This window comes from Argentina silus (assembly GCF_951799395.1).
Source record: "Argentina silus genome assembly, chromosome: 21".
In the NCBI taxonomy this organism is placed as follows: Eukaryota; Metazoa; Chordata; class Actinopteri; order Argentiniformes; family Argentinidae; genus Argentina; species Argentina silus.
The window spans coordinates 8299073-8325518 of record NC_139675.1 but is presented as its reverse complement, the minus strand read 5'-3'; the positions used below and the strand labels follow the sequence as shown (position 1 = coordinate 8325518).

General features: G+C 45.0%; 4 protein-coding genes across 7 annotated transcripts in view; all 4 read right to left on the bottom strand.

Moving 5' to 3' along the window:
• Positions 1 to 1678: 1678 nt before the first annotated feature.
• On the bottom strand, positions 1679 to 6349 carry hpf1 (histone PARylation factor 1). 2 transcript variants are annotated; one of them, XM_083692942.1, is made up of 8 exons: positions 6110 to 6349; positions 5230 to 5401; positions 4603 to 4789; positions 4307 to 4405; positions 4029 to 4176; positions 3015 to 3102; positions 2291 to 2463; positions 1679 to 1980 (listed from the first exon to the last, which is right to left on the bottom strand). In XM_083692942.1, exons 1-8 carry the CDS (start codon positions 6149 to 6151, stop codon positions 1846 to 1848), a joined length of 1044 nt encoding a protein of 347 aa, XP_083549068.1. In that variant the 5' UTR covers positions 6152 to 6349; the 3' UTR covers positions 1679 to 1845. The 2 variants fall into 2 exon arrangements, with proteins under 2 accessions (XP_083549068.1, XP_083549069.1); XM_083692943.1 differs by having other exon boundaries at positions 1949 to 2089.
• Positions 6350 to 7029: 680 nt separating this feature from the next.
• LOC310821076 (uncharacterized protein) lies at positions 7030 to 14307 on the bottom strand. 2 transcript variants are annotated; one of them, XM_083692940.1, is made up of 9 exons: positions 13346 to 14307; positions 12226 to 12304; positions 11856 to 11935; positions 11586 to 11664; positions 11216 to 11295; positions 10946 to 11024; positions 10395 to 10554; positions 9648 to 10062; positions 7030 to 9445 (listed from the first exon to the last, which is right to left on the bottom strand). In XM_083692940.1, the coding sequence occupies exons 1-9, from the start codon at positions 13643 to 13645 to the stop codon at positions 8279 to 8281; spliced, it is 2439 nt and encodes an 812-aa protein (XP_083549066.1). In that variant the 5' UTR covers positions 13646 to 14307; the 3' UTR covers positions 7030 to 8278. The 2 variants fall into 2 exon arrangements, with proteins under 2 accessions (XP_083549066.1, XP_083549067.1); XM_083692941.1 differs by lacking the exons at positions 10946 to 11024; positions 11216 to 11295.
• Positions 14308 to 15228: 921 nt separating this feature from the next.
• Positions 15229 to 20838, bottom strand: LOC310820811 (uncharacterized protein). Of its 2 annotated transcripts, XM_083692613.1 has the most exons (6): positions 20298 to 20838; positions 19827 to 19889; positions 19263 to 19323; positions 18111 to 18270; positions 17098 to 17446; positions 15229 to 16895 (listed from the first exon to the last, which is right to left on the bottom strand). In XM_083692613.1, the coding sequence occupies exons 1-6, from the start codon at positions 20640 to 20642 to the stop codon at positions 16182 to 16184; spliced, it is 1692 nt and encodes a 563-aa protein (XP_083548739.1). In that variant the 5' UTR covers positions 20643 to 20838; the 3' UTR covers positions 15229 to 16181. The 2 variants fall into 2 exon arrangements, with proteins under 2 accessions (XP_083548739.1, XP_083548740.1); XM_083692614.1 differs by lacking the exon at positions 20298 to 20838 and having other exon boundaries at positions 19827 to 19947.
• Positions 20839 to 21725: 887 nt separating this feature from the next.
• pde5aa (phosphodiesterase 5A, cGMP-specific, a) overlaps positions 21726 to 26446 on the bottom strand; it is a 13826-nt gene continuing 9105 nt past the window's right edge. The window contains exons 12-19 of the mRNA XM_083692844.1: positions 26154 to 26248; positions 25201 to 25288; positions 24965 to 25065; positions 24706 to 24783; positions 24397 to 24460; positions 24218 to 24292; positions 23982 to 24065; positions 21726 to 23770 (exon numbers count right to left, since the gene is read on the bottom strand). Of these exons, the coding sequence (XP_083548970.1) occupies positions 23648 to 23770; positions 23982 to 24065; positions 24218 to 24292; positions 24397 to 24460; positions 24706 to 24783; positions 24965 to 25065; positions 25201 to 25288; positions 26154 to 26248 (708 nt within the window). The 3' untranslated portion in view covers positions 21726 to 23647. The remainder of the gene's footprint in view (positions 23771 to 23981; positions 24066 to 24217; positions 24293 to 24396; positions 24461 to 24705; positions 24784 to 24964; positions 25066 to 25200; positions 25289 to 26153; positions 26249 to 26446) is intronic.

The window sequence follows — 26446 nt, the reverse complement described above, 5'->3', positions numbered from 1 at the left end:
TAGTGAAAAACAACCTCAGGTATGACTTAATGCTACTGTTTGACTTATTGGTACAGTTTGAATAGATTACAGATTTTATGCTGATGCCGTGTCAGTCACTGTAGGGCCACCTCTCATACAGCCCTGAGAGTGAGGGTGGCAGGCACTGTTACATGCTGATGTTTTCATCATCGCTAAATGAGGAACGTGTTTGGTGAGGTTTGTCTTGTTCTCTCTTATTGCAGACCTCCTGCTTTAGCCGAGTATCTCCCTCAGTCCCTCCTAGGGAGTGGTCTCCAGTATCTCCCTCAGTCCCTCCTAGGGAGTGGTCTCCAGGGACCAGAGGTGCTCAGAGGCCACAGCTTCACAATCACCAGCTCCATTCAGCCACAGTACCCAGGAGGCTTCTTCCACCTCACCTCCACCGGCTCCAACAGAACCCAGACCCAGCCAGCTGTCAATCGCTCTGCTGCCTTCCTCTTTCCTGCTGCAGATGACTCCCACCAAGGGAACTTCAGCCGTGTTTATGACGTCTATGTTTTCTCTCATCATTTCTCCTCTGAGAGTGAGCTCCTCTCCCTCACTGTCACAGGTAACTCAGAATGAAGCAGAGTTTCAACTACTTCGCCACTGACACTTTTCCACAGATCGCTCTGATGATCACCAATCTCTTTTTCAAAACGTGTTTCTGTTGCAGACTGTCCTCTGCCAGCTATCGTCACCCAGCTGGTCGTAGTGCCGCTGATTCTGGTGACATGCAACACGGCCATGTGTCTGTTCTTTAAGGTACAGACTTTTATTCACAAGGGACTAGTCAGGTGAACGGAAATTAGATTGTAGACATGCAAATGGTAATTCAATTTGTGAACTGCCCATTGTTCTCTATGAAGATTTTTCAATTTGGGAATTTTAATTTCATGCTGGGAGAGAATTACAATTCATTCAAATGTGAATTGACTCTAACCGAGCACCCTGCAGGCTAGTAGAGAGCTGGTCTATATTGTGTGTGTTTATGTTCTGCTGTCAAGAATAGGTACTGTACATCATATAATTATCCCCCTCTTCATGCTGTGCCTCTTTAGGGCACCAGGGGGCAGAAACGAGTGAAGGGACGTGGACGTGGAGATGGTCTCCCTTCTTCCCAGTGCTGAAGCCCTGGTAGCTATTTATCCTCCTACACAAATGGTGAAGGTCTCCAGACCAACGCAACATCTGACAGAACACCAGACCTCTCCTTTAAAGTTAAATGAAGATTTTGCCACTGGGGGACGCTCTTGAGCCAAAAGTCAACAGCCCCTCAAATTAGTTTTAAATTCAGAATAGTAAACTTAACCTGGGAGGGAGAAGGTTAGCTCTGAAGGATTCGTTACCAGTTTCTGGCTTTTCCTTGAACGCTCCCTTTGGACCAGACAATTCAGAGTTGATTCAAGATCTGACTAGTGAGCTTGCTCACTTTCTGGAATACCCCCCCCATGTGTGCATTCTTTATTTACTTTAAAGATGTGTATTTGGAGTTTCAAAACACTTCTTGAAATGATACAATTGACCCGAACCATTTTGTCCACTACAGGACGAGAGACACTGGTATGGCAGAAGGGTAATTATCTTTATCTGACCATGCTTCCTCAAAATATGTTGGCAACATGCGCCTAACGTTTTAGAGATTCCCATCCCTTCAAATGCAAACCCCCCCCAGCAATTTAAAAATATAATTCTTTATTAGACATCTACCTTTAACACAAAGACAAAACAGTTGGCTACCAATCAATGGCAGCAACACCGAAACCACGGCAACAACAACAACAGACAAATAAGAACACAGGTTGGCCAAAGCTTATGAAAACTCTTCTTCTCTGATGGTTTCTCTCACACGGCTGACAACTGGTCCAGGTTGTTGTGAGTGCGGCTGGAGAGGTGTGCCTCTAGGATCTCTGCAAACAGGCCCCTCTTCAGCAGGCTGTACGCCATGGGCAGCAGTTGCCTGATCACTTTGTAGAAGTACTGGCAGAGACAGGAAACAGGAGATGCAAACGGGCACAAAATGGAGGATGCTGTGTTGAACTGAACTGACACGACGTGCTATGATGTGGGAGACTTTCCCCTAGCATGTCTGCGTGCGTGTGCGGGAGAGAGAGAGACAAAGTCAGAAGTCAAGTTGATTATGTGTTGGTTTATATACAGTATTTCTAGGGGCGGCAATCCTCTCCTGAATGCTTCACTCTCCTGTCACAATGAGTCTGTCTGGTTCTCTGTCACTGTGGATTGTGTGTGTGTGTGTGTGTGTGTGTGTGTGTGTGTGTGTGTGTCTCACGTGCGAGCCGTAGCAGAAGAGGTCCATGCCCAACTCGTATCCCATGCCGTAGTCACACTCGTCATTGGCGAACTGGACAAAGGTGATCATCTCCTGTAGCGGCCCGAAGGCCTTCACCCTCTCCTGGTCGTTTTTGGCCTCAACTATGGCCTTGCAGATCCTCTTCAGACCAGCTGGGGGACCACAACAGGGAGGAGGATGTCAGGGTTCTCCTCAAAGAATGTAAGAGTGGCGCTGCGCCACGCTGTGAACTTGGCGGCGCCACTACGTAAACATTTCAAGGCAAATTAAACTGTCCACTTAGTGACGACAGTTACCGTCTTTCATCGCCAAAGACATTGTTGTTAAAAACTAAAGCGAAAGTGAAAGCGTTATGATGTTCCTCTGTGAATTGAGCCTTTAAGCAGTATTTTTTGCACATTTTTACATGAATAAACGCAAGTTGGGATGTGTATTTGCCACTTCCTTATCTGTTTTGTCACATCCTTATTGTTGTATCGTAGGTGTGTGTTTATCTATCTATCTATACGGTGCATTGTGAGTGACCGTGTGTAAAATTCACTTTAAACTTTCAGGAAATGTAAAGTTAGCAATGGCGTCGACAGGAGATTGCTACTTGACAAGCCCTTTTGCTCTTCCTGCACAGACTGTTGTTGTTAACTGTGTACCAACATGGTCTTTCTATTTGTGCAAATGAATTAAAAAAATGTAAGTGTTGTCTTACCGTCTGTCTCAGGCAGCTCCCGGTACCCGACGTCGTTCTTGTCAACCGGGACCACGATTCCCGCTCCGTGGAAGGTTTTGGTGACGACCTGGGGTTGACAGTTAGAGGTCAGTAGACGTGAAATAAGAGCAAAAGTTTTCAAACATAGGAAGCGCAACCTCCAATGACTATTGACCATTTGAAAATGGATCTTCTCTAATTAACGCAGAATTCCAGAATCATTTGTTCATTTTTGTATATTTCTTTTCAGCCCCATATTGATATGGTTCCAAAACATTGTTATTTTGTACACATAAACCTCATAGACATCAAGGTAGCAAGCATCAACATGAGACTATTTCAGGAAGTAAATCTGAGCTTGCCATTAGGACATCCATGAGTCGCTGGTGCACAACATGATAGTGGGCTAACGAAAAATGTGCCACAAAAATTGTTTAAAAAATAATAATAAAAAGGACAAAAATCTGCTTTAAAGCAGAATCTTACCATGTAATCCAGTAGATTTGTTGTTTTCATTATTCAATAGTTGACACATGCACAAAATATTGCCTTAAAATGCCCTCTGAGTCAAGATATCTCACTTTGAATGCCCTCATCAGGTCTGATGTTCCAAATTCCCCCATTTGATTCAATTCCTACAACTCCCAAGATTCCCCTCTCCCTCCCGCACAAGGTCCTTCTGTTGAACAGTGCCAGAGCTAGCTGCTCTCTGGGAACCACTGGCATAGTAGAGCAGGGTCGGAGTGCAAAAACTCTCATCTGACGTATTTCAATTCGGTATGAGACTTCACTGCATGTGAAATGATGATAGGTCAAGACAGTATGCATTATGGATTGACCAGAAAAACACATGAAAATGGATTTCGGGTGAACTTCCCCTTTAAAGCCGAAATCCTAACTTGAGACAAGCTCACTCTATTTCTGTGGCTGCTACCATCATAGTGTTTTACCTTGGCCTAAAAATTACATTTTAGAAGGATTCTATTTCCTAACATTCTACTTCTGTTACATCACCTTCTTTTCCCTCAGCTTCATGGCTTTGGTCTTCTGCTCCAGAAAGAACCCCCGAGACTCCGCCCTGCTCCTCAGGTCCGCCTCCAGACTGTCCAGAGCCTCTCGCCCCTCCTTGCGTACGCCCCGCCTCTTCCTCGCCAGAAACAGTCTGACGGAAAGGGGGGTGGCGAGAAAGGTGGAGAAAAAGGGAGAGAAAATGCACATCGTATTGATATGTGATTCATATTGTGTTTGGTACGTTTAGTTTTTATTATTATTATTGGGTGGTTGGAACTCACAGAACTGCAGCAAACATGTTGTCCCCCATCTGTGTGATGGTATAGCCCTTCTTGGCTTCATTTTCCCCAACAAACACAGGCAGGGAGTCTGGAGTATCTCTGTAAAATAGGGGTGTGTGCTGTTTCAAAATAACACAATAGTAAAAAAAAAAAAAAAAAAAAAAAAAAGAAAAGAAAAAGGAGACACTCACTGAAACCATTTACTGTCTGTATTAACTTTTTCCGCACAATTTGCACATTCCCCAAATAAAAACCTATCAATCGGTCAACACACTGACTACCTATAGGTGTCTTACCTATAGTAGCCCATGTGATGCTGGTTGTCCCCACTCCCCTGCAGTATGGTCTGCAGCTCCGGCGGGTCGTAGAAGTGCCTCCAGTGCAGGTGGTAGTTAGGCTGGGGATTCTGTGAACTCTTGTGTGCCTCTGACAGAATGTCAAACGGGCCAACCAATCGCAAACCCAGAGTTTCCATCAACGCTTCTAAAGAGGGATGTAAAGACATGTCAAAAGTCTCTTCAACGACGTTGACAAAGAAACACTCATCTAGCAAGTTTATCGAACAAATACAGGCAGGGGTCACAGCCCCACATTACATGATTACAGTTCATGGGTCGGGGGTCAATTCTATTTTAATTCAGGAAGTCAATGGAAATTCCAGTTCTGATTCCAAATTTCCTCTATGCTTTTCAATGAGAGAAATTTAGAAATGGAATTTCAGCTGAATTGTCCAGAAGCTCTGGTTGATGGTATGTGCCTGCTGGCTGTGTTTGGGGGGGGGGGGGGGGGGGGGCGGGGGAATGTCGAATTGGAATTTCAGCTAACTTCCTGAATTGACATGGAATTGACCAGGAGGGCGGGAGGGGGCATCACCGTTGGCATTAAGGGGATTGATGTGGCAGCTGATTGAGTAAATCGCATACCCCGGGGGTTGTCAGGGCAGAGCCGTTTGCAGAAGTCCCAAAAGTGGTAGAAGTCCTCGGGCATCCGCAGTTTGTAAAGCCTCTCCACCTCCTCTCGCAGGTCCGACCTCACCTCGGCCCTACACTCCTCGGATCGGGCTTTCTTCACCTCCCCGTTGGAAGATTCTGACTCCTAGAAGCGGAGGGAATAACTCATTTGGGTCATTTCAAATGATATGAACCCACCACAGTTAGGATGGAAAGGAATGTGTTTCTTGTTGGGGAGGTTAAATACTCATATGTTTAGCATTGTCTGAGGCACTATCAACTCACAAACTATCCAATCTTGAATCAGGGGTGCCGAGTAGATAACATTTGTACTGAGCAACCTTCATTAATATTGGTTATAAGCAGACCTGCCTGTCTGGAGTCCTAGGTGGCCAGGGTTTGCACTTTTGGGACTATTCCATCGGTTCCATTGGTCCAGGCAAACTCAAGATAAGTATTTGAAATGTTTTCCAACAATATCTTAACTAAGGCAGGGGGGGAAAGCCAGGCAGGACCCCTATCGTGTATGTGTAAACATACTCTGCGAACACTATATTGTCGCATGAAAGCTTTCAACCGAGACTTGCAGTGATGTGAAAACTAGCTTTCTAGCTATTGTCATGAGAAATGTGACTATATCCAGCCATGTTAGTAGGCTGGACAGGGACTTACAACTGTCTAACACAAAGCATGGATCACTGCCATAACGGCTATTGGCATGGTTATGTTGCCTACGCGCAAAATCTTTCTCCGTTTCACTAACTTGCTCAGTGGCTAACACCTGGCATTGAATGAAGCTTATTATTAAGGGTTTTGGCTACGTTTTTACAGCGACGATAGCGTGCCAACATACCTGCAGAGTAGTTTTGGGTTTTCTTTTCCCGCGTCCTGTCATATTTTCGTCGGTTCTCCGGTCTGTCCGTCAACCTCTTCTTCTCCTCCACCACCCACTGCAGAAAGGAAACCCAACAAGCACAGCTGGTAAACGAGCAAGCGAATCCGACTTCAACCACTGGGAAGGAATCAGGATTGCGCCACTTAGCGGTATGGAGGTGGTTCATGATATGAAAGTGTGTTGTTGATTTCGTGATGATTGACTGATACAGCCAAGCAGAGGAATAAAACAGGAGCATTTTCTAATTTGTTCGGAGCACGATTCCTTGCGTCCTCTCCTCCGTTCTCCACTCGCGTCCTACTGAAAACCCACTGGAGAAGATCTAGGTTCCTCACTTAGTGGGAACTTGAAGTAGAGAGGGTGAGCAGTTTCAAATACCTGGGCGTCCACATCAGCGAGGACCTCACCTGGACACTTAACACCACTCAGCTGGTTAAGAAGGCCCAACAGCGGCTGTACTTTCTGAGGAGGCTGAGGAAGTTTGGCATGTCGCCCAAGATCCTCAGCAACTTCTACAGCTGCATTGTTGAGAGCATCCTAACTAGCTGTATCACTGTGTGGTACGGCAGCACTACTGCTATGGACCGCAGACGCCTGCAGAGAGTGGTGAAGACCGCTGAGAAAATCACCAGGACTCCACTGCCCTCTCTGCAGAGCATCTACCACCGCAGAGTCCACAGGAGAGCCGCTTCCATCCTCAAGGACCCCACCCACCCCCAGCACGGACTGTTCACACTTCAGGATGCAGGACCACCAGACTGAAGAACTCCTTCTTCCCACTGCCATCAGGCTCCTAAACAACCCATAGGAGATTAATATAACTTTACTACCTCAAATAACTGAATTTTCCAGTCTGCACATGCATAGTTGCACTGCTACATTTGCACTGTTTTATTGTTATTATTGCTGCTATTTTATTTCATGCCTTAAATGTTGCTGTCTTGTACATTTTGTTTAGTATATATTGTATATTCTTTAGTATTGTATATTTTACATTGGTTGGCATTCTGCGGACAGCAAAGCAAGAATTTCGTTGTACAGGGAAACATGTTTTCTACTGTGCATATGATAACAAACACTTTGAATCTTGAATCTAGTTATTCTCCTCCAATGCTTTTTGAGGACGAAGCGAATGGAGGATACGAGGAGTGTTCCTCACAGTTGAGAAAAGGCGAATGTAGTGGATTTCTCTCACTCACACACTTTCCTTTAGTACATTTAAAAAATACAGTGGCATGACTCCTTTAGGCTATAGGGCTATGTTGGACTCATTCTTTTTTAATTAATCCTTTATGTGACAAACTTCACAATTGGAAAGGTAAACGAAAATAAGGATTCAAACAGCTGTCATTCATCCTGTCAAGTCATATCAAAGTTCACTCCAAGGGAGAGAGGAAAGGGAAGAAGCACTTGAAGATATTTGATTACGATAGATGCTAGGTGGGATCCTTGGGACGACACTTCTCTTAACCGCTCTCCTAACCCTGACCTTAACTGTCATAAATGTGAATTTCATGACATTTTTTTCATGACAGAGTTTGGTCGTCCGAAGGATCCCACTTAGCACTTACCATTTAATTACGGTCTGAGCAACATAAAAACAAAGTTTAAAAAACGTTGATAATTTGAATAACATTCAAATGGAAAACGCACAGGACATTGCATTTTTCAGTAATCACAGTTCACCAAAGGCACATCCAGGGCCCCAATTTGCTTGTGTGTATATTGCTTAAGTCTATTTTTGACTTAGAGTCTGAAAATCCATTGCATATCATGCAAACACACTAGTTGCAGTATTCAAAACTCCCATTAGATTATGTCCATTAGATATATTACGGTTAAAATGACCTACATAGTTAATTTTTTGGCACATGCAAATTGGAGCCCTCATGGTCTGTACAGAGGGCTGCTTGGCCTCATTCAGTAGCACAACATTGTTGATTACCATTTTGGTATCATCCTAAATTTGGCGACATGTCTCAACTTCAGAGCCTTGGTGAGTGAGAAAACCACCCCAAGTCTGGAGCTGTCAAGCATTCGCTCAGCGGAGGTAGAGAGACCACTGGTCTGCATCACAGAACCACAGACCCACCCAACGCCGGCCAGTAAGCATGTATGTGACCATATTTAGTACGGTGTAAATCGGTTCCCTCCGAGGTTCTTGAGTCTATGTGCCGCTGTGAGCTGGTCCTTCGCCTCCAATCCCAGCTCTGGCCCTTCGGAGACAAGCTCCAATCCCAGCTCTGGCCCTTCAGACACAATATCCAATCCCAGCTTTGGCCCTTCAGACACGATCTGCAATCTCAGCTCAGAGACGGAGCTGGCAGCGTCCACATCCACGTCCACGTCCAGCCCCTCCGACTCACACTCCTCCTTGATCGCGTCCTCTTCCCCTTGCCCACATGCCACCTCTATCCCATTCACTGCGTCTCTCAGGAACGTGTTGGGATCCGTCGCCCCCTGGTGGTCCACCTGCAGTTCACACATCTCTGACAGAGGAGAAAGGGTAGCCTTTGAGATATGGACAGGACTTGGGGTAGCAGTAGTACTTGGGTTGGGGTTGGTGTGCAGATAAGAGGGTGTTAATGGTGTAGTACATCTCAGCCCTGCAAACCCAGGTATTTGGTAGTCATACGTATATCTTTTATCAGGACCGGGAACCACGTTGAAGGTCAGGGTGGCATGTCGTGGGTGGATCTTGATGATGGTGGGGGCTGGGGTTGGGGGTGCAGGCTTCACTACAGGAGTGGTTGGGGTGGGGGGCAGGGATGGAATATTTTCTATAGGGGTTGGGGGCGAGGTTTCAATCTTGACCACAGGGGTGATTGAGGTAGAGGGCGGGGTTTCAATCTTGACCACAGAGGTGATTGAGGTAGAGGGCGGGGTTTCAATCTTGACCACAGGGGTGATTGAGGTAGAGGGCGGGGTTTCAATCTTGACCACAGGGGTGATTGAGGTAGAGGGCGGGGTTTCAATCTTGACCACAGAGGTGATTGAGGTAGAGGGCGGGGTTTCAATCTTGACCACAGGGGTGATTGAGGTAGAGGGCGGGGTTTCAATCTTGACCACAGGGGTGATTGAGGTAGAGGGCGGGGTTTCAATCTTGACCACAAGGGTGATTGAGGTAGGGGGTGGGGGTTCAATCTTGACCAGAGGGGTGCTTGGGGTAGGGGGCGGGGTTTCAGTCTTGACCACAGGGGTGACAGGGCCGGGGGGCAGAGTCTTAGTGTCGACCACAGGGGCTGTTGGGGTCAGGGACTGGTGTCTCTTCCGCCCAAACGGAACCGACTGCACCTGTCAAGTTCAAACACCATAGTCAGTAGAACAGTTGGTGGTTGGCACCTTACAATGACAAGCAGGAACAGCTGTTGATGACCACTGATATCAAACAGGAGCATATTAGAATGTTTCTTGAGCAGTAGGTTTGGTACATTGGTGTACACACACAAACACACACACACACTTATTGTAAACTTCAGCTTTACACTGTTCTCACCTGCTTCCCAGAGACCTGGACCGAGGCCGTTTCGGGCAGCCCTCCAGACTGGACGCCCGAGGAAAGGTTAGCCCTCTGGGCAGGGCTTCCTGAATGGGAACTGTTGTGCCATTGGCTGAGTGGATGTGTCCTGTTGTACCATTGGTTGAGCGGATGTGTCCTGTTGCGCCGTTTGCTGACAAGATTGGTCCGATTAACCTTTTGACTGACTGGTTGGGTCTTGTTGCGCCATTGGCTGACTGGATCAGTCTTGTTCCGCCATCTGCGGATGAAGCTGCAGCTGCAACAGTACTGTATGATGGCGATATACGTCCCTTGAGTGTTTGAGTGGACGTCACAGCGGTCGGCACATTTGGGGCATTGTTCAAAGAGTGCGAGCAGGCTGGCCTCAGTTACTGGGAACATGGGCACGCCACTGACACACAGGAAAGAGAGGGGAAGGGTAGGGAGGGGGGAGAGAGAGAGAGAGAGAGAGAGATGATTACAGCAGAAGGGACTGTTGACACCCACATCACCACTAACCCCTAACACATCTGCAAACCACCAAGGACTATGGGCTATGCCAGAGGTTTGTTTTCGGTAGATGCTAAGTGGGATCCTTGGGACAACCCTAACCCTAACCTTTACCATAACCAGGACCTTAACTCTTACCTAGCCATAACCATTTTAAGTCTCCACTTGACCTCAGCCTTGGCCCGTCCCAAGCATCCGTTAGCATTTACAGTTTGTTTTCAGACCGGGTCATACCTTTCTGTCCACACTTGGTCGTCATAAGCCACTTCCACCTCCACCTCCTGCAACGTCTGTGTGTGGTCTGATTGGCCAGCACAACTGTTGTCGGATCCCCTGGGTCCTGATTGGGTGACGTAAACCCCAACACTTCTCGTAGCAGGATACACTTGGCAGCCTGACGACCACAACAGCGGAGAGAGTGGAAATAAGATGAACACCTGTTACGCAATTGTTTTCAATCTCGTAAATTAACGTTTATCCACCTGTCATGCTTCACTGGAGTGAAAGTTGTAGTAGGGATTAAAATATATATTAAGAGAAAAAAGGTCTACTTTATTCAAGTGTGTACTACCCATAAATTCATAGCCTTTTAATTACACATTAAAGAGTTAAGGCTGTAGGCTGAATGCGGCTTGCACTTCAAAACGTACTAAACTTGAAACAACAGTGCAGTGAAAGGCTCATCATAGACACTGTTACTGAGAGAAAAATAGATATCAGCCCAACAACAACCACGACAATCACAGACAAGGAGGGGAAGTTTCATGCAGGAGGAGTCAACGCACCAACGGTCCTACGTTCTGGTCCAGTTCCTGAGTTGGAGGAGGGTTCCAATGGCTGACAATAGCCTACTGTGGATGAGCTCTGGAGATAGGAAACACATTTTTAGACTGTTGGGCCAACTGTCAGACAAGACTATTGGACCACAGAGAGAGATATTTGTTTTTGCCTAAACTTTTTCAATGTAGGGTCCAATGTAGAATCTAACCCTAATCCACCTACACTTGTTGTTTCTACAAGACAGTGAACATACCGCTACATAGTGTAATACTCACACGCGCTTCACTTTCCATTGGTTGACTCCCGGCAGGTCTGCCCATAGAGACAGGCGGAATAGCCGATTTCTTCAGTCCTTCTGGAGTGAAAGTTGTAGTAGGGATTAAAATATATATTAAGAGAAAAAAGGTCTACTTTATTCAAGTGTGTACTACCCATAAATTCATAACCTTTTAATTACACATTTAAGAGTTAAGGCTGTAGGCTGAATGCGGCTTGCACTTCAAAACGTACTAAACTTGAAACAACAGTGCAGTGAAAGGCTCATCATAGACACTGTTACCGAGAGAAAAATAGATATCAGCCCAACAACAACCACGACAATCACAGACAAGGAGGGGAAGTTTCATGCAGGAGGAGTCAACGCACCAACGGTCCTGCGTTCTGGTCCAGTTCCTGAGGTGGAGGAGGGTTCCAATGGCTGACAATAACCTACTGTGGATGAGCTCTGGAGATAGGAAACACATTTTTAGACTGTTGGGCCAACTGTCAGACAAGACTATTGGACCACAGAGAGAGATATTTGTTTTTGCCTAAACTTTTTCAATGGAGGGTCCAATGTAGAATCTAACCCTAATCCACCTACACTTGTTGTTTCTACAAGACAGTGAACATACCGCTACATAGTGTAATACTCACACGCGCTTCACTTTCCATTGGTTGACTCCCGGCAGGTCTGCCCATAGAGACGGGCGGAATAGCCGATTTCTTCAGTCCTTCTGGAGTGAAAGTTGTAGTAGGGATTAAAATATATATTAAGAGAAAAAAGGCCTACTTTATTCAAGTGTGTACTACCCATAAATTCATAACCTTTTAATTACACATTAAAGAGTTAAGGCTGTAGGCTGAATGCGGCTTGCACTTCAAAACGTACTAAACTTGAAACAACAGTGCAGTGAAAGGCTCATCATAGACACTGTTACTGAGAGAAAAATAGATATCAGCCCAACAACAACCACGACAATCACAGACAAGGAGGGGAAGTTTCATGCAGGAGGAGTCAACGCACCAACGGTCCTGCGTTCTGGTCCAGTTCCTGAGTTGGAGGAGGGTTCCAATGGCTGACAATAGCCTACTGTGGATGAGCTCTGGAGATAGGAAACACATTTTTAGACTGTTGGGCCAACTGTCAGACAAGACTATTGGACCACAGAGAGAGATATTTGTTTTTGCCTAAACTTTTTCAATGTAGGGTCCAATGTAGAATCTAATTTTAAGAAGTGTTGTTTCAGTGACGAGATCTCATTTATAAAATGTTCTAATAATGTTGTTGTTGATGCCCTGGAACAAATGACAATACCATAGACATACTATAAGATTGTAGGGGTTCAAATCAGAAAAATTACCAAATGGTAATGTCAATTACTTTCTTTCTTTTTCTGGTGTTGAGGATGCTTGTGGTTGCTCCCCATCCTGCAAATTCATGTTGGGCATAACCTGATCAGGAGGGTTAGGCTGGGGCTCTACTAGAAGAACAACTGGATCAACTGCTGATGAATTCATAGATTCAGGTTTAAAGTTCATTATTTTGTCTAGTGCCCTGTGCTTTTTTTGGTAGCTCCTCCATTGCTGCCTTGTTTTTTCTTGTTGTGCCTTGGAGAGCTGACTTACTGGTGTTTTCAGTATTTTTCCCTCATTCTTCCTTTTTTGGTAGAAAAGACACAGACACATTTTTTTATAATAACGCATTATAAAGAACACATTTTCATAGTTTTCCAAGGGTCATACCACCTGACATGGTCAGTTGAACTAACCTCACCATTACTCAAAAACGTCTAACATAAAATCATGCCAAACGATCTGACTAGGAATTTTATTGAGAAAATGAACCTTTTTATTGCAGTTTTGTTCTCAGCATGTATGTTCGGACGGTCGCATCACCTGACATTTTGGGACTTTAGAACACCGAAACTCCAAAAATAAATTGAATTTCAATAAAATGAGAAGGGTTTCTCATAAAGGAGATATTGTTGTGCAATTTGATATATAACATGTTTTTTTTTTATTATTATTGTTTTTAGGACAATAATGAATTCGGACACAAAAAAAATAACGTCATGTCATTGACCCACTTACACTTGTTGTTTCTACAAGACAGTGAACATACCGCTACATAGTGTAATACTCACATGCGCTTCACTTTCCATTGGTTGACTCCCGGCAGGTCTGCCCATAGAGACGCGCGGAATAGCCCATTTCTTCAGTCCTCTTCGTCGTGAAAATTCGGTGCGATCATCCGGCGAGAAATGTTCATGACATACCCGAAGATTGAGTTTGTGAAGTGCCTCAAAAGATATTCCCAAGTCTTTGTAACGTATGGCAATGAGCCACGCCATGCATAGCTCCGGATCGCTGAATGGCATTGTGTGGAATTTCACACCCATTCCTCTGTACTGTTTCTTGCCGCAAACTATACACTTCATTACCATGGTAAAAAATTATAAAGTTGGATACAAATCTTTATTCACTTCACAGACAAAAAACGAAGACGTTGTTTTGTTGACGTTTAAAAAAACACGCCCACAACGTAGCTTACCATCTCACAAGAGGAACTAGTGAATGCTCTGAGCCAATCGATAATAAAGACTAAATGTTTTATTGTCAATGTTCTGAGTCTGTTTCATCAATAACAATAATTTCAAGCGTATCTTGCTAATACACGTTGTTTGACGTTTCTCTGAGGAATGTAATATAAGCGATGCTGAATATCGGGTCCAATAGAATGAAGGAGAAAGTAAAGTAGAAAACGCCGTACCGGACACTACTTCACAAGCCCATGAGGACAAATCAGGGTAAAATTATAGGCTATTACATCAAACATGAACATAGGCAGAAGTTGGAGACGAAGCCACAGCGTCAGTGTTTCTTGGTTATCCAGAGGAAGTCGATTAAAACTGAGCGGAAGTTTTCATTTTGTTGTTGCATGTTGGGACTGCACAACAGCGAACCATGTTCAGTAATCTGGTGTTTACTAGCGAGCTACCTACTTCAACTCGAACTTGGATCCACTCTTTTCTGATCCTTTCCAAATCTCGTAGGCTAGCCAGAGAGGGGTAGCTAATAGCTAATGTAGCTACCTGTGCACTTCAAATCAGTCACACCTCTCGGTGGGTGGGTGGGTGAGTGAGTGTGCGCAAAGCTGGCAACAACTTCCTGTGGCGTTTTTGCGACTTCATAATAAAAGTGCGCACACAACACCTTACAGACACTCCAAACCAGTCATATGTAACTAAAAACTGGGCTGGGCTAACCGACTACAGCCAAGGTCAGGGCCAAACCAGGACAATGTTTTAAAGGAGGACATCCCTTTAACCAACAATTTTAAATCTGAACTTCGTCAGAAGTTGACGGAAGTCAGAGTCGGTCCGTCCAAAGTATCCCAACAGGGGAGGCTAGTGCCAGAATCAGAATCAGATTTTTTTTATTTGGCCAAGTATATTTGCACATTTTGGAAATTGACTTGGTGAGGTTGGTGCAAAGGACATAAAACAACAATATATAAGCAAAATATTACCAAAAACAAAATAGAACAATGAATTATGTAGGTTGTGCAAGGCTAAAAGGCAATGAGGCTAGAGGCTGTGAAATGGGTATGGGCCATGTACACTATATATTAGAATAAATGTAAATAAATATAAATTACACTGTCAGTGCATTGTGTGTGTGTGTGTGGGAGGGGGGGGGGGAGTGGAAGTCCCAGAGTCAGTGAGAGGCAGGGGGCTTGTTTTTGAGCCCCACTGCCATGGGGAAGAAACTGTTCAGGTGGCACAAGGTTTTGGTGTTGATATACCAGAACCTTTTGCCGGATGGAAGTCTTTGGAAGAGGTGGGAAGGATCAGTGCTGATCTTTAGTGGAGGTAGAAATCGGAGGACAGACTCAGTGTAATGCATGTGATGGAATTAGGAATGGTATCAAACATTCCATGCATTACACTGAGCCCGTCCTCCGATTTCTATCTCCACCAGCCTTCCCTGCATCCCACTGAACATTTTACCATTCTTAAGTGCTTCCTTCCCTACTCCCATCCTTATAGCTATCACTGAACTTAACAACTGGGCAAGCTAATATAAAGATTCCACCCAACAGCCTTTTTTGATCCTGTCATTTACATCAACATTCACTCCAAGGAAGAGCAACGTCTTAGGACAGGTGGCCTCAGTCCTACACAACACTCAGAGCCTCAACCGAATCAATGCAGGTGGAGTCTCACTATTTCACGTGAGACAGTGAAGGAAGAGAGAAAGGGGGAGGAATGTCACTTCAAGGTATTTGATTACGGTCTGACAAACCGAAAACATTTTGAGTACCTGAAGAACATTCAAATGGGAAAAGTAACAGGACATTTCATTTATTACTAGTCAGTAAATCACAGTTCACCAAAGGCACATTCAGGGTCTGTACTGCAGATAGGAGGCAACTTGGCCTCATTCAGGTAAGCACCACATTGTTGATTACCATTTTGGTATCATCATAAATTTGGCAACACGTCTCAAATTCAGAGCCTGTGCATGTCGCAGCTCCGTTATGAAAGCGTTCGTCGGCCGCAGCTCAATTGCTCCCACAGTTGTCTCGGAGACACGCTAGGCCAGCTCCATGAGCAGCGCGGCCTTACTATTTTCTTTTACCTCAGTCCGCGGCGCGTACATCACCGTCCGGACGAAAACAACCGAAGTCGAGTCTGGCCAAAGCTTCTCTGGTGCCGCTTGACCGACGGCAAGCTTCTGTTTCGGGCCTGATACAGCATCACTAGCGCAACCGCGTCAGGACAAAAACTTTCCACTTGCCCGACATGCTCATTGTGTTTTGGGGGTTAGACGGTGTGGAAACTGCCCCAAGTCTGGAGCTGGCAAGCATTCGCTCAGAGGAGGTAGAGGGCAGAGACCACTGGTCTGCATCACTGAATCACAAGATCCACCCAACATGTGCCAGTCTACTGCATGTATGTATGTATGTATGTGGCCATGTTAGTACGGTGTAAAGAGGTTCCCTCCTTCGGAGATGACCTCCAATCCCAGCTCTGGCCCTTCGGAGACGACCTCCAATCCCAGCTCTGGCCCTTCGGAGACAACCTGCAATCTCAGCTCAGAGATGGAGCTGGCAGCGTCCACGTCCACCCCCTCCGATTCACACTCCTCCTTGACCACGTCCTCTTCCCCTCGCCCACGCACCAACTCTGTCCCGTTCGATATAGGAGAAGGGGTAGTCATTGAGATATGGACAGGACATGGGGCAGCAGTAGTATTTGGGTTGGGGTTGGTGTATAGAGAAGAGGGCACTAATGCAAGCCCGGGCTTTTGGGAGACAAGGACAGGTTTTCCGGGACCAGGAACCACGTTGAAGGTCAGGGTGGCATGTAGTGGGTGGATCTTGATGATGGTGGGGGCTGGGGTTGGGGGTGCAGGCTTCACTACAGGAGTGGTTGGGGTGGAGGGCAGGGGTGGAGTCTTTTCTATAGGGGTGATTGTGGTGGGGGGCGGGCCTTCAATCTTGACCACAGGGGTGATAGGGATTGGGGGCGGGGTTTCAGTCTTGACCACAGGGGTGACAGGGCCGGGGGACGGGGTCTTAGTGTCGACCACAGGGGCGGTTGGGCCGGGGGGCGGGGCTTCAATCTTGACCACAGGGGCGGTTGGGGTCGGTGACAGGTGACCCTTACACCCAATCGGAACCAACTGTACCTGTCAAGTTCAAACACCATGGTCAGTAAAAGAATGGTGGTTGGCACCTTACAATGACAAGCAGGAACAGCTGTTGATGACCACTGACATCAAAAAGTAGATTTGGTGTGTGTGTGTGTGTGTGTGTGTGTGTGTGTGTGTGCTTGTTCCACCAGGAAACACCAACAGCGGAGCACAAACAACAACTAATTCAGATTCTTACCTGCTTCCTAGAGATTGGGACAGAGCCTGACCCGGGTACAAATGACTTTGACACCGACGAAGGTCCTCCCGACTGGACACCCGAGGAGAGGTTAGAGGTCAGGGCAGGGCTGACTGGATCGGTGCAGTTACTCCATTGGCTGACTGGATCTGTTCCGTTGCCCCATTGGATGACTGGATCGGTCTCGTTGCTCCATTGGCGGCCGAAGGTGCAGCTACAGCAGATTTGTGTGATGGCGATAGAAGACTCTTGAGTGTTTGAGTGGACGTCACAGCGGTTGGAACATTTGGGGCATTGTTCAAAGAGTGCGAGCAGGCTTGCCTCACTTACTGGGAACATGGGCACGCCACTGACACACAGGAAAGAGAGGGGAAGGGTAGGGAGGGGGAAAAGAAAGAGAGAGAGAGAGAGAGAGAGAGAGAAAGATAATTAGATCATTACAACAGAAGGAACTGTTGACGTCCACATCATCTACAGAACATCTTCCAAGATGTGGTGTGGCATTTGCAGATCTGTTCAGACAATTTGGACATTTTTCCAAAATGTTATGCACACTAAAGCCTTTTCTTAGCTGTTAGGAACACGACTCCTCGCGTCCTCTCCTCCATCCTCCACTCAAGTCATTCTCAAAAAGCATTGGAGGAGAAGATCTAAGGGGAGGAACCGAGATCTTCTCCTCTGATGTGCTTTCAGTACGACACGGGTGGAGGATGGAGGGGAGGACACAAGGAGTCGTGTCCTAACAGCTAAGAAAAGGCTTTAGTGTGCATAAAATGACATGAGCCATTTGAAGGCTAGGTTGAGCCATCATTTCCACCTAAACCAGGTCTGCAGATACAAATGTGCTGTTTAGCTATAGCAATGCTATAACAACGCAGCAGCTCTCAGCTTATGAGAGATGTATTATTTTTGTCCCGGTCAAATAAACTTAATAAATACAAAAAAAGTACAGATCTGGAAACTACCAAGGATTATGGGTGAGGCCGTGGGTTTGTTTTCAGACCGGGTTCTACCTCTCTGTCCAGGCTGGGTCATCCATCTCCAACTCCACCTCCACCTCCTGCGAGGTGTGCGTGTGGTCTGATTGGCCAGCACAACGGTTGTCGGATCCCCTGGGTCCTGATTGGGTGACGTAAACCCCGACATTTCTCGTAGCAGGATACATTTGGCAGCCTGATGACCACAACATGTTCAGGAATCAGTGGAGAGAGTGGAAATAAGATTAACACCTGTTATGAAGACCACATTGAAAACAAGTGGAGGGAAGTGTGTGTGTAATTAATTAATTTATATATAAATTAATATATAGGCCCTACCCAGTATTGGTATCTTGTTCTCAGAAAATACATTCATCTATTGTCATTCACATGTACACAACCATTAGTTATAACAATGAATCAACAAACCATAATATAGAAGAAAAAAATAATAATAAAAAAAATTAAATCTTCGAGTTAAAGAGACACCAAGTTGCTGCAAACAGTATTGCCTCCGAGCTCACACGAGTCTCAAACCTGCTGTGTCCTGTGTATTGCCAACACACGTGACCGTCTCCTAAATGCACAATGGTAAACAGCTACGCCACCGAAAAATTATCAATTAGATGGTGCCGGTGAGGGTATTTGAACCTCAGGAGTGAGTTTTATGAGCTCTACTTTACTACCCAGTATTTACTACCCATAAATTCATAGGCTAAGACTGAAGAGTTAGGGCTGTAGGCTGGGAATGTGGCTTGCACCATGTGAGTGGTCTGTAGGTTACATCTATAGACCAACATCTTATTTTTGTATCGTGTGTGTGTCTGTGTGTGTGTATAGATGCATGTGTGTGTGTGTTTGTGTGTGTGTGTGTGTGTGTGTAGATGCATGTGTGTGTGTGTGTGTGTCAGTAATCCGCTGGTGGAGGTATAAATCATTGTAATGCATGGAATGGAATGAGGAATAGTATCAAACACACCCGTACTCCGATTTCTATCTCCACCCCTGGTATCTATTGTATTGTGACCATGTTAAATGCACTATAAACTTGAAATGACAGTGCAGCTTAAGCCTCAACGTAGATCCGTCAATAATGTAAAAAACAGATATTAGCCCAATAACTTCAACGATCAATTTAACTATATTTAGACAACGACGGGAAATGTCATGCATGAAGAGACGACGCACCCACGGTCCGGTGTTTTGGTCCAGTTACGGAGGTGGAGGAAGGGTCCGATGTGGTTGAGCTCTGAGAAAACACATCAGCTGCTTTTAGACTGTGGGCCCGTACCAGGTCCTACAGAACGGGCCGAGATGTTCTCCTTTCACATCGCATTTGTTCAACACAGTTCATTAAAACTGTGCTCAGCAGGCCCCAAAACATATCTGGCACCAGCCTGGTGGGAATGCATCACTTTTTACATCAGCTCCTGCCCTAACCGTTCTGTAATCAACAATGTGAAATGAGTCATAGAAACACACAGTTAAAAAAAAAAGAAGAAGAAAAAAGAGTGACCCTCTGTTACTTGGCTGTTTGCGGTTGGTTTTCTCTTTTAAACTAAAAATCCCAGTTTCTAAAAGAGTATCATTTCAATTAACAATAAGACACAAACAATACTATATGCAAAACCAAAATTAAGTTTTTTAAGATTATTAATATATTTAAGAGAGCCACATAAGTCATCAAAAACACTGATAGAATTTTGAAGTATTGAAATACGTATAAATATCCAGTGATCGTCCTAAACTCACATGGGACGATCTCGCCCTTGGTGGATCCTTTGGAGTCATTTTCATATATAAGGAGGCCATCACCTATAAGTCACACAGTATGTTAACATCACACAGTGTGTTATAACGTGTCACAGTGTGTTTTAACACCATGGGAGTAGAGTACATAATAATGATGACTAAAAAGTGAGCAGACTAAAGTCATCATTTAAAAAAAAAAGAGTTGCTAGCTTTTATTTCCCAAGTAGGCTACATTGCCAACACACAATGAACAGATATTTGGGAGGGGGGATATTATGTTGACAACATCTCTTTTCTTTGCACCGCATAACGAGAGAACGGGAGAGGGAGAGAGAGCAAAGCGGGTGTCCAAACCTATTGCATGAACGGATAAATGTATTGCTGGAGAGCACGGGAGGTTGAAACGTTTGGCACAGGCTGCTGATGCATATTATCCATGATAACGACAAAGGTATAAATTATTAAATCTACCTGTGGGCGACTGCGTTTGGCTTCAGGTTCATCAGAAGGCTGCTTCGAGGTCTTGTCCCATGGGAAAACAGATGGAACTGCATTGGTCTTCAGATGTGGTTTATGTTTCTCACGGCAACCCAGTTCAAACATCAAGTCTCGTTCATAATCATTTGCGGTGAAATGTCGTCCACACACCCGGACAAGTTTGTACTGTTCAATGGCAATGTTCTCATGATATTGTTTGTTTTTTATTGCTAGAAGCCACCGCTTACTAAGTTCTGTGTTTTTTGTCGGCAAAGAATGATAAATCGTGTCTTTCGGAGCATCTTTTGGCGAACAACCGGGCACTGTACACCAAACCATTTTCTCTTCACCTGTCCTAATGACTGTGCACGCCCATTCAAATCTACACGCCGCAACACATTTTGAACCCACTGCCAAGTTAGAGAGGTAATCTTCAGAGCTGTAGGAATTGACTCAAATCAGGACATTCAAAGCTAGATATCTACACTCCGACATCGTTTTAAAACGCGATTGTTTGGTAATGTGTCTACTATGGACTACTGAAAACAACAAAACCACTAGACTATAGGGTCAAATGCTGCTTTGAGCTAGCTATTAGGGAGTTGGGGGTTGGTCTACAGCAAGAAAGCACATGTCATGACTGTGGCAGGGAAAATAAAACGCAACTCTTTAAGAACTACGAGAGGAAAAATAATCATCGCTTGCATCTTGGTATGTCGTATACCTCTAAGCCATGAAATAAAACTCCTTTTGACCGTGCCTTGCTGTACTTTCCACACCACGACATTGCTATTGACAACTAGTAGTTTCTAGTAGAAGAAGATGTTGTTGTCACTCTGCTTCCACGTTCGTCTTCCTCTAAGGAGATACACGGCGACCGGTAGTACGGGGTGTTGCTGTGTGCATGTTGCCACCTACAGGACAGATGGAGTACTGCGATAATATTGTTGGTACCATTCTATAAATGACAACAACAAAAACATATTTTATTACCATTAAAATCAAATATACGATATAAATTAAGTGGTTTCAGGGTGCCTTTTCTAGACATTTAACTGCAAAAAAGATCCACCTCCTAACAATGCATATATAAGCTCTCCTCCTTCAAACGATCCCTCAAAACCCATCTTTTTAAATTTGCTCTTAAACTTTAAATTGTTTATTGTTGTTTTTACTGACTGTGCTTTGGTTTTATTTTAATTGTCTATCTGTTCTTGTTCTCTCCATTGAATGTAGTGTCTTTGAGTACTGAGAAAAGCTCTATACAAAATAATATCCTATCTAATATCTTATAAGAGCAAATAACAAGGTTGTATAGAAAGGTTTATTCAAATATACCACTCACACACACACGATCACAGTGTTCATTCCAAGCAGCTTATTTCTCAGAGAGTGACTACAGTTCAGTCACTCAAAGGCTTAGTAAAACAACCCTGCTCCGAGAGGCCCTAGTGGTGTTATATCAGAGCAGATAGAAACAAAACAGAGCAGGGGAGGCTGGTGGAGGTAGAAATCGGAGGACAGGCTCATTGCAATACATGGAATGGAATCAGGAACGGTATCAAACACACGATTTCTACCTCCATCAGCCTCCCCTGAAACAGAGTTGACACGTTTCTCCATTTCCCATCCTACAACATAGAGAAAGGCTATGGTGTACTCTATGCAGTGTGTTTCTGTCTACATTCTGGACATTACACACTATTGAGTAGACCAATTCCAAAATCAACCCTGTCCCCTACTTATTCAGCTGAGAGGATTTGATTGGTGTAAAGAAGTTCCAGCAAAACGTTCACCCTGCCTAGTCTATCAGAGGGCAAGGTGAACTATCACCATGTGCTTTAGAGTGTTTGAGCCAATCAGATTTGAATGATGTGAACAGGGGGTTGCAGTGGCTATGGGTTGATTTGGGTGCTAAGTGGGATCCTTGGGATGACCCTAACCCTAAACCTAAGCCCTAACCATAACCCTACTAATCCCAACCCTAAATTGTACATTAATTTAAAGAGGAAATCTGGGATTCAAACAATAACAAAAAGTGGTCTCCCTGCTACTTTTTTGGGGAGATACGGCTGGGATATGTAGAGATACGGCTGGAGAAATGTAAATACTATCAAATACATAGACGGAGCTGACCTCCATGACATCAAAATGATAGTTTTAAATATGTTTTGAAGCTATACAATGTTTGTTTACAATTACATTTGTTTACAATTATTTTTTTTCCAAATAATGGAGTAAAACAAGTGTATGTTCGCATCTATAAGCCATATTCTTAAAGAATCAATGACTATATATCATGCATTTAAAAGTCCAACAATGGATGTAGCAATCCCAGATTGCACCTTTAACCGTTTGAAATCACAACCTCAATAGGATGACGTCAGAGTTGGGTCTTCCCAAGCATCCCATTTAGCATTAACCAAGCTTCCTTGCAGCTCTCTAGTCCCAGGATGGGCCGATCCAATTTATACGACCCGGAGTTGTTGTTCAGAGATGAAGATGAAAATGAAGTCACACTGAACATTCTGAACTTTTTTTTTTTTTTTTTTTTTTTTGCTGTACATTTTTCAATCGCTCTCGTAAAAAGCAAGACATATTTAATTCATTCTCTCTCCACTGACTCCGCTGAATGCTGAATGCATGTCGGAGTTATATGACTTCACTAACTCGGAGCTAGTTACGAGTTCCCGGGAACCAAACGAACATACGACAAGTGCAAGTGCTGATTTGTCTAACTTAAACCATCTTTACACTGCTGATCCGCCAAAAAAAAGCCTCCTCAGCTTGTGTTCCATCTCTAGCATCCACCGATCTCCTGCCTTGTTGTATATAATAATAATAATAATGTTTAATAATTAATTAATTGAATATACTATTGTACATATGGAGTATGATCAAATAGAGTATGATTTCAGCTCAAATGCCACGTAAATGAGCTTCCTCTGTTTTCGAGGCAGATGTCCTCTCGAATAAATGCAATAGGCCCAATTCAATCAAATATTGGAATAACTTATCCTCTATTGTCCTCGATAAGAACTTGATGCTAATTAATCCCTATGGTAACAACGATGCAGTGTCATGAAGCAACAGAAACCTTTTGTTTGTTTGTTTTTGTGTTTACACAGTTTAAAACCAGATTAAGCTATTGCCGTTTTAGACTCCTAGCTTTAAATCATGACTTATACATGGCTCATAAGGAGGGAGAGATTGGACATTCCCTCTCTCTCTCTCTTCTCCACTTCCCTTCTTTCCCAAGTTGTGTCTCCCATACCTCCTCTGCCCCTCATCAGCCATACATTGACTTTTTGTTATTTTGTTCTCCCGCTCTCCCCTTTATCTCTCTAATCCTCCACTTCCCCCTCTTCTTCTACTTCCCCCTGTTCGGCGAGGCCCTGCCAGTTGTCCCTGTTCTGCCTGCAGCCGTCCAGCAGCGGAGAGAAAGAGTCAAACATCCCTGAGAGAGCCTGAGAGAGGGGGAGAGAGAGGGAGGGAGGAGGCAGAGAGAGTGGGGAGGGAGGGAGGGAGTAAGAGACAGGGGAAAGGGAGGGAAGGAGAGAGAGAGAGAAAGGGAGAAATAGGTGTTATAACAAACAAACAAACAAACAAACACACACACACACACACACACACACACATATGCTGGAGAGAGGATAAAAGAGCTTTTATAACACAAACCTGGTACAGTGGGTGGCAGATCCCATCGATGTAGGACACCTGCATGTGTGGTAGATGGGTTCTCTTCTCTCGGTTCATCACGTTCTGGACAGGAACATAGATAGATAGTTCTAAGTTACTGGGGGGGGGGGGGGTTACCAGCAGAGCAACAATAAATAACTGGCGAAAAGGCAAAATGCATGGAGCGGAACATTCATGAAGGAGAGAAGGAGGTTTTCTCGGCCAGCAGGTCTTACCACGGGTTTGATATGGAACTCTTCTCTCTCCCTGTCACCTTGTGCAAAAAACTCTGTGGCAACAAGCTCTGCGGTCTGTCGAAAGGGAGAAGAGGTGGGTTAAGGGTTAAGTGTGTGTGTGTGTATGTGTGTGTGTATGTGTGTGTGTGTGTGTGTGTGTGTGTGTGTGTGTGTCTTACCCTCCTCTGCACAGGCCAGGGCTTTGTGATTGCACTGATGTCACTGGCTGTCATCAGCATTGACCTGTGGGACACATACGCATGCACGCACACACACACACACACACACACACACACACACACACACACACACACACACACACACAACATGACCAGTGTACTGCATTGAATGCAACTGTAGACGTTAGCCTTTTCCAGTAGCAGTACTTTTATGAATACAGAATATATATATATATATATATATATATATATATATATATATTCACACATACACAGAGTTTACATGTATTTTTAGTAGGTCCTACTCACCTGAGAAGATCTCTGTGTGTCTCTTCCTCCCAACACACCCCCCCTTTCTCAGCCAGAGCAAAGAACTCTTCTCTCTTCCTGAAACAGCAAGGGATATCAGAGATCAGAGAGGGACACACACACACACACACACACACACACACACACACACGCATACTTACACACACATGCACGCACACACATATGAACACAGACACACAGACACACACACAGGGGGTGGGGGGGGGGGGGGGGTTAGGGTTCTGGCAGAGACACATACTCCACATAGACAGCCAGGTCAGTTGCCAGGATGGCCCTCTCAATCATCTGCTGAACCGACCTGTAGTCCTCCTCACAGAGACCACTGAGAATCTGACTCCCCTGAGGGTGGGAGGGAATGAATAGTTGGATGAATGAATACAAGGAGACAGAGAATGACAGAGAGAGAGCGGAGGCTTGGATAACTGGATAGAGGGAGTGAGTGAGTCTGAGAGTGAGTCTAAGAGTGAGTCTGACCTGGTTGTTGAGGATGAAGAGGCACAAGGCGTAGTGGTGGTGCTCCAGGGAGGAGGTCCCATACAGCTGGGCCAACGGATGCTGACTCCTGAGAGAAGGAGGGAGTGAGGCCGGGAGAGAGAGGGGGGGGAGGGGGGGAGGGAGGGAGGGAGGGAGAGGGCGAGAGAGAGAGAGAGGGAGGGAGGGAGAGAGAGAGAGAGGGAGGGAGGGAGGGAGGGAGGGAGGAAGGCCGGGAGAAAGAGGAAGGGAGGCCGGGAGAGAGAGGGAGGAAGAGAGGCCGGGAGAGAGAGGGAGGGAGGGAGAGAGGGAGAGGGAGGGAGGGAGGTGGTCACTGGTGCGCTCACTGGTGCGCTCAGTAAAAGGTTCATCTTAAAAACATAACAACATATTAAGCCGATAATCAACTAAAGGGAACAAATACAATAACTATGTGATGTTATATGAAAATAACACATAACCTCCACACCCAGGCCGTCACTGGCCGCTTGGTTCACTTTTCCGAGCATTCCTTCAGAGTTTCACTCGCCTCCGGTCCCCCTCCCGGTTCCACTTTCATGGGAACGTATTGAATGTTTATCTTTTAGCTCTTCCTTTTAAATCAGCAATCTTTTTGTTTTTCATAGGAGATATGGCATTTATTGATCTGGTGATTCTTTGCCAGATTTTCCCACTTTGAAGTAAATGTTTGTTTTCAATTAAGTCTAGAAAATGTGATTTCATTTGAGGTTATGTTTTCTGACGTGGATTTCCCCCCTTCCAAGTCACAGTCCATCGTAAAACGTGTGTGTGTGTGTGTGTGTGTGTGTGTGTGTGTGTGTGTGTGTGTGTGTGTGTGTGTGATGTGTTTGTGTGTGTTTTATATCAATTACATGTTGTGACTGTGTTAAATGCACATAAAGTCTGAATGTGAATAAAGTTAAAAAGTTGAACGTTGAAGAGACTAGTACCGGTACCTCTCTATGTAAGAGTTGTTGAGCCCTCTGTGGTCTAAGTCGTGGTTCAGAGTAGCTATCATCAGTGCCAGGACCTCCAGGCGAGAGAAGTTAGACTGAAAGAGAGAGAGAGAGAGAGAGAGAGAGAGAGAGAGAGAGAGAGAATTATATGCACAGTAAACACAGAGAGAGGGATGGAGGGTGAGGGAGGGATGGAGGGTGAGGGAGGGAGGGAGGTAAAGATGACTTAATGACCTTTCTGATTAACCGAGGGATTAACACGACATGAGCTGCCCTCACAAAAATAGAATGTC

Excerpts from the sequence above, each read along its gene's own strand:
- hpf1 (XM_083692942.1), bottom strand. The coding sequence starts at position 6,151 with ATGACAGGACGCGGGAAAAGAAAACCCAAAACTACTCTGCAG. Across the intron at positions 2,464-3,014 it reads GGAGCTGCCTGAGACAGACG|CTGGTCTGAAGAGGATCTGC; the intron begins GTAAGACAACAC and ends GTGGTCCCCCAG. Across the intron at positions 1,981-2,290 it reads TCTTCTGCTACGGCTCGCAC|TACTTCTACAAAGTGATCAG; the intron begins GTGAGACACACA and ends TGTCTCTGCCAG.
- LOC310821076 (XM_083692940.1), bottom strand. The coding sequence starts at position 13,645 with ATGGTAATGAAGTGTATAGTTTGCGGCAAGAAACAGTACAGAGGAATG. Across the intron at positions 11,296-11,585 it reads ACCAGAACGCAGGACCGTTG|AAGGACTGAAGAAATCGGCT; the intron begins GTGCGTTGACTC and ends CTTTCACTCCAG. Across the intron at positions 11,025-11,215 it reads CAATGGAAAGTGAAGCGCGT|AGCTCATCCACAGTAGGCTA; the intron begins GTGAGTATTACA and ends TCCTATCTCCAG.
- LOC310820811 (XM_083692613.1), bottom strand. The coding sequence starts at position 20,642 with ATGGTTTGGTGTACAGTGCCCGGTTGTTCGCCAAAAGATGCTCCGAAA. Across the intron at positions 19,324-19,826 it reads CAAGGGCGAGATCGTCCCAT|AGCTCAACCACATCGGACCC; the intron begins GTGAGTTTAGGA and ends GTGTTTTCTCAG. Across the intron at positions 18,271-19,262 it reads ACCAAAACACCGGACCGTGG|GCTGCCAAATGTATCCTGCT; the intron begins GTGCGTCGTCTC and ends TGTGGTCATCAG.